Raw genomic sequence first — 6,000 nt, forward strand, 5'->3', positions numbered from 1 at the left:
ACACCAATATTATTGAGATAGAAATTACTTGCTCCCTGTCCCACATGGGGTTTGTTGGTAGAGGTATTTCCTGACTACATGTCTGAATGTAAATTGTGTTTTGTTACGTTGTTTTGTTAATTTAAATATTTGGACGTAATGCTACAATATTCTTTAAGTTACACTCTCCCCACACTGCTCATATAGTTATAAAACAGAAATGTCTTATGCAGAGGTGAAAACAACGGCTGTAAAACGTCTATGATGCAACAGGAGGCAGTGTGTAAGGCATAGTGGAAAAATTTGTTTGACAAGAAAAAATATGCATCACATCAGTGAGATGCAGGTTCCCAAGTTCATTTAGTCACTGTTCTGAATGAGCCTCGAGTGTCTGCGAAACCAGCAATTTCCTCCTTCCTGTGATGCCACATTCTAACTGAATACATCACATCTGCAGATTTGAAGTGCTTGGCTGAAGTACCATAACATATAATATGACCGTGGATATTGTGAGATTCCTGTCACTGCTTCTTCATTCACAGCCGCTGCACTACGTAGCTGCATTAGTCATCAAGAGCATGGGCCTCTGAAAGGACACTGGCAGAATGTGAAGGCGAAGCAGAAGAGTTTTTATCTCTCCACTCCAAAAATGACTGTGGAAACAGAGTAAGAGGAGCTGATTCATTTCACCTTTGTTCACTCCTTTATTTTGCTCCCATTCATCAGTGGAAGGCTGTGTGAATTAGCCTTGGTGAGCAGAGTAGCTGCAGCTGCAGATGTGAGACACTATTCACAGTGCCAGATTTCAGAGTAACAAGTTGAGTGAATCCAGGACTTTTATCTCATTTAATTATGTAAATAATATGCTACATACATTTCCTATCAAGAGAGCGCTTTTTAACCTCACTTTTCAGCAGAAACTCAATGAGACTCCAATGTGAGTCACGAATAAGAAACAATACATCTTTGACTGTAAGTGCTGAAAATAAGAAATGATCTGCTTTTACAGTGACTTTAGTAATGCTTCTACTGTACCTCATGTTTTACTCACACCCATAATGTTGCCTTACTGAATGAGAAACAAATAAAAAATACTTTTACAGCAGGTATAGTTTAGACTGTTAGTTGTTCCTGTCTGTCACTTTGCTGTTAACTATCAAATAAAAATGCTAAAAAAGAACATTCAGCTTGTTTGAAAGAGAAGAACAATATGCGTGTTATGAATTGAGGTGAAGATGCTTAGCTTGTAATTGAAGTGTTTCATCTTGAGTGACAAATTTATACTCTGAGTTTGCTCTTACAAATCTGAAAAAAATAAATTAAAAAAAATCTGAAAGTAAATAAACTGTATTTTTGTGGTTAGAGGTTGAGCTCATGCTGGGTTTGTACTTTCCTGGCTAGTGTAGCACAAAGTTAATGTCTGTATCTTATCAAAACAACCTGCACAAACTGTAATGATTAAATCTGAAATAAATAAATAAATACAGTTGGGTGCAGTGCAAAAGTTTGTACCCCCATTGATAAAATAATTAAATATTAACTTAATTTTCTGATGAAAGAACATTTGTACTAGCCGAATGTGCAATAAGCTGGAGGTTGGGAAACCATGATGGGCGGAAGACCATTATACCTCCTGGGTCACAGCTGCCCACTGAAACAATAATGCAACAATTTCTTTGTGTCTGAACACATTTTTAGGTGCTGGATATTAATATTTATGTGTATATATATATATATATATATATATATATATATATATATATATATATATATATATATATATATATATATATATATATATATATATATATATATATATATATATATATATATATATGTGTGTGTGTGTGTGTGTGTGTGTGTGTGTGTGTATATATATATGTGTATGTATGTATGTATGTATATATATATATATATATATATATATATATATATATATATATGTATATATATATATATATATATATATATATATATATATATATATATATATATATATATATATATATATATATATATATATATATATATATATAACACAATTTAACACAATTTTATATATATATATATATATATATATATATATATATATATATATATATATATATATATATATATATATATATATATATATATATATGCTTTCCCTGATGTTCTTGTGTAAATGCTATTCAGCCAACTGTCCTTATGAATAACCCATTTGAAATACATGTGTGCACTGATATGGATGGAAACTGCAAGAAAAGGAGTTAATGCCTCAGCAGACACTAATTTTATTACCAAGAATATCACCACACCTGACACTTTCTTTAAATTTGTGATGATTTGTGTTTAAGTTTTCTTGCACTTGTTCTCACTAACTCTTTTGTGAACTGTATGGAAAATGGCATATTTGACTGTGTAGCACTCTACAACTTTTACTGTGATGAACGCACTACAGCGGTTTTCCATCACTACATTTTTACGTCTCGGAAATGTAGCAGGACTGCTTAACAATCCATTGTAAAAAGTCTTTCACTTTATTCTTCTGTATCTTTCATTGATTCTGACTCCACTTCTGCACTGCAATTTCCCATAAGTAGCATCATCATTGTGATATCTCGATAAGAACACACACACTTATTAGAGAGAAATCTATACTCCCTCTTCACCTCTATAGCTTTCTTTTCAATAGCCTCTAGCGTAGCATGGTTTTTTGGATGAAAGGTCGATGCACTGCGTAAGCGTTCATCATATAAACAATGTCACACTCAAATCGTCAATGGTTAAATGATCCTCGGCACAGTGGATATGGAGACAAATTGGCATACTGTTCATGTTTCCTGGCAGAGTGTCTTTTAAACCTCAAACACACTAAAAAGTTGACAGTGTTATTAAACCCAGTCAAGTGTAGGTGAAGGAATATTAAATCACAGTTATGCCCTGATTCCTTGTCATCAGTCCTTATGCTGCTTCAGTGATGGGATCTCAACCAAAAATGAGGCAAATTAGAAGCTGAAGCTTCATTGTCACAATTCTCTTTGGCAACACAGATCAGTTTGCTACTCTGTCTCAGGTTCTTCCAGCCCTGTAAACTCAGGAGTGAGCCCGATCAAATGAAATAAAATGTGACACTGTTCCACATCACTCCAAGGAAAGAGTAAAGGAAAACGGTCAAGGCCCAGCCTAGCCAATGATGGTATATTATCATCGGAAATAGCGAGCATGTGCAGACAATTAATAAAAGTGCAAGAGGCTCCGATAGAGCCTAGTTACCAGGATGTTATTTGTTAATCATTGGGAGTTTTGCACTTTGAGATACTTACTAAGGATTTGACAATTTTACGAACCAGCTTGGCAAAAACAACAATGACAACAGCGGGTTGCAACTAAAGAGACGTACCTGCAGTGAAGTTGTAACTGGCTGAAAATCCCACCGCTTCCAGTTCCCCATCTGTAACAAATTTTATCCACAGATATCGGCCGCTACTCTTGATATCAGGTGGGCTGTGCTGGCCGCAGTACCTTCCGAGTATTGGGGAGAAGCCAAACGGTCCATCCCGAACCTCGATGTTGTCAAATTTACATTCCCAAGAGGACTCGATCGAATAACTCTCCTCAAAGTGTAGATCAATACACTGCCTTGGGGGGGCTGAAAGACACAATGAATATAATTACCACCAAGCACAAACCAGGGAGTAAATTATGTGTCACAGTTTCATTGATGAACTTTCAACCTGTTCCATTATCAGCATGCACACTATTCAATACACAGCTCCAGTCCCGGCTGTTAGTCAATTTATCTCTAAAACACCAGAGCTGTTCAATTTCACTTGGGTTTTATTTGAATTATCTGTAGCGATTAATCAAATATCATCTCCTAATGTGAAAAATAATAGCCTGAAGTAACCACTCTCTGTCTAATAAACCAACGTGTCTCATCATCCTCCTGTGATCCCCCCCCCCCAGGATAACCCCAGGAACAGTTCAGCTGAGAATAAATAAATGAATGGCGTTGCTTTTATCGCTTCTTCTTTACTTCTGGTTTGCCGTAGGACAATATTTACCTTCAAGGATGTAAACACACTCTGTGTCGGGAGGGTATTTGTTTGGGTAATTGGGAGAAGTGAAGAGTCCTCCTTCGGGTTCTTTCACCCACGTTCCACATTGACCTGCAGGCTTTACGCCAGAATTGTTTTTCACTGAAAAATTTAAGCAAACAACAAGAGAAAAAAAGTCAGAGTCAGAGATAAAGTTTGCAAGAGAGGGGACACTGTAAATTGAGAGTACCTGCTGTATCTTTCTTTGTTGCCCCAGACAAGCCAAGTATGAGAAGACTTGCAACAACTGTAAGAACAGAGAGGAAAACAAATGCATTTAATCGAATTCTGATAGAATAGATTCTTTGTTTGTGCACAGCTTGATTTCAGCTGAGGGAGGGTTGAGTCAGCAAGGAAGACATCCCAGGTTTTGGATTTTATGTACTGTACATCAGCTATATGCTAATGCTTCACCTTCTCTCACTCCAACCTTACAGAATCACTGAGCATGACACAGATGATAACAGGCGACTTTTGGTTCACTATCACTTAGGGAGATTTAGATATACTGTGATAACTGCAGAAAGCTTAGAACATAACATCAAGGCCTGTAACTTTGTGCAAACACACACACTGACTCTAATTTCAACCAAAGCCCTTAAATAATGGAGTATTAAACAAAGGAAATGAAATAGTCACACATCACGTGTCTTCCTGACTTTGTCTTACTATGAACAGTGCTTTAAAATGGCAAACGAACATAAGAACTTATAGTGTGACCTTCAACGTTGAGGAAGCTGTGCTGAATCTCATATGATGACATGCCCAGATATGTTTACATATTTTAGACATTTTAGTTAGTTTTAACTGTTGCTTTGACAATAACAGAAGATCTTTCATTAATCGTAGTGTACAGTAAGCAGCTAGAGATTTGACCAAGTCCAAAAGAGGATGTCTTACCGTGAGGGATACTGTGCCCATGTACCATGTCTGTTCCTTTCACAAACCACTTCAGATTCAACTAATTCCATTTAGATTTACAGGTACTTGAAAGAGAAAAAAAGATTAAGAGTTTCTGAAAATGCAAACAGGGAAACCGTTCATTCCATACAATCTTTGTGTGAACAACAGCAAAGTCCTTAATAAAATCCTATAGTAAAAAAAAAAAAATCTTGCAGATATGTCACTAATCAAAACTAATCACCAGTTTCATATAAAACCAAAAACAGTTCTAAACACTCGCCCGATTTCCATCCAAACGTTTCTAATACCCTTTGGTGCCTTTGATGCACTGAAAGGATTAATAGTCCCGTCATCAGCCCTTCTCTAATCGCTCCACCTTTGCGATCTTCTTCTAGAAAATATCATGGACAGCCGTGTTTTGTCCTCTTTGGTCCTTGTATCAGGAGAGGAAATCCTTCAGAAGCATGTGCGACCACACAGCACTCATCTCTGCAGCGTTTTCTTTCTGTACTCTTTGCGGTGCGTAAAAATGGCCCGAAAGCACCGGAGCCCCCCAAAATTAAGTGGAATTCCGTCTGGGTTTCATTTGTCGCTCCTGTGTTTCTCACAAGAAAAGAAAGAAAAAAAAAGCTGTCAGTCTTGTTGTGGGTACATCCTTCTGTCTTAGCTTCTATCAAGTGGAGAGTCCCCGCAGGCAGCACGAGTTAATGTCTCATGTCCCTCCTCCTTCCGTTCCCTCAGCACTGAGTCGATCCGTCCAATGCGCCACAAACCTCACGTACTTTTGACGCACATATTGAAAACTTCTCCAGGACACGACTTCATCCACACGCATGTGCGCACACTAAGAAAAGTGTGTGTGTGTGTGTATATGTGTGTGTGGGGGTTGGTGGGGGGGGGGGCTTGGTGCGTGTGCGTGTTTGAACAGTAGACACCCGCTGCAAAAATATATTTCACTTCGCCTGGATGCGCCGCGTAAAGACTATGGGAAGACGAACAGAGAAGGCTGGGACATGGGAAATAGGGAAACAACGTCAAA

The 6,000-nt window shown here is 37.5% G+C and overlaps 1 protein-coding gene across 6 annotated transcripts in view; it reads right to left on the reverse strand.

Annotated features, from left to right (window-relative positions):
- The window catches only part of neto1l (neuropilin (NRP) and tolloid (TLL)-like 1, like), a 63,185-nt gene extending 57,386 nt beyond the window's left edge, over nt 1-5,799 (reverse strand). For 3 of the 6 annotated variants that reach the window (XM_067486007.1, XM_067486004.1, XM_067486006.1), the window contains exons 1-4: nt 4,959-5,794; nt 4,249-4,305; nt 4,026-4,160; nt 3,362-3,610 (exon numbers count right to left, since the gene is read on the reverse strand). In XM_067486007.1, coding sequence (XP_067342108.1) covers nt 3,362-3,610; nt 4,026-4,160; nt 4,249-4,305; nt 4,959-4,986 — 469 coding nt within the window. In that variant the 5' untranslated portion in view covers nt 4,987-5,794. Of the gene's footprint in view, nt 1-3,361; nt 3,611-4,025; nt 4,161-4,248; nt 4,306-4,958 lie in introns of all 6 variants that reach the window. The other 3 variants (XM_067486002.1, XM_067486003.1, XR_010911716.1) reach the window with 3 other exon arrangements.
- Nucleotides 5,800-6,000: the final 201 nt, after the last annotated feature.

The sequence above is a fragment of the Channa argus genome, chromosome 19, assembly GCF_033026475.1.
Source record: "Channa argus isolate prfri chromosome 19, Channa argus male v1.0, whole genome shotgun sequence".
Lineage (NCBI taxonomy): Eukaryota > Metazoa > Chordata > Actinopteri > Anabantiformes > Channidae > Channa > Channa argus.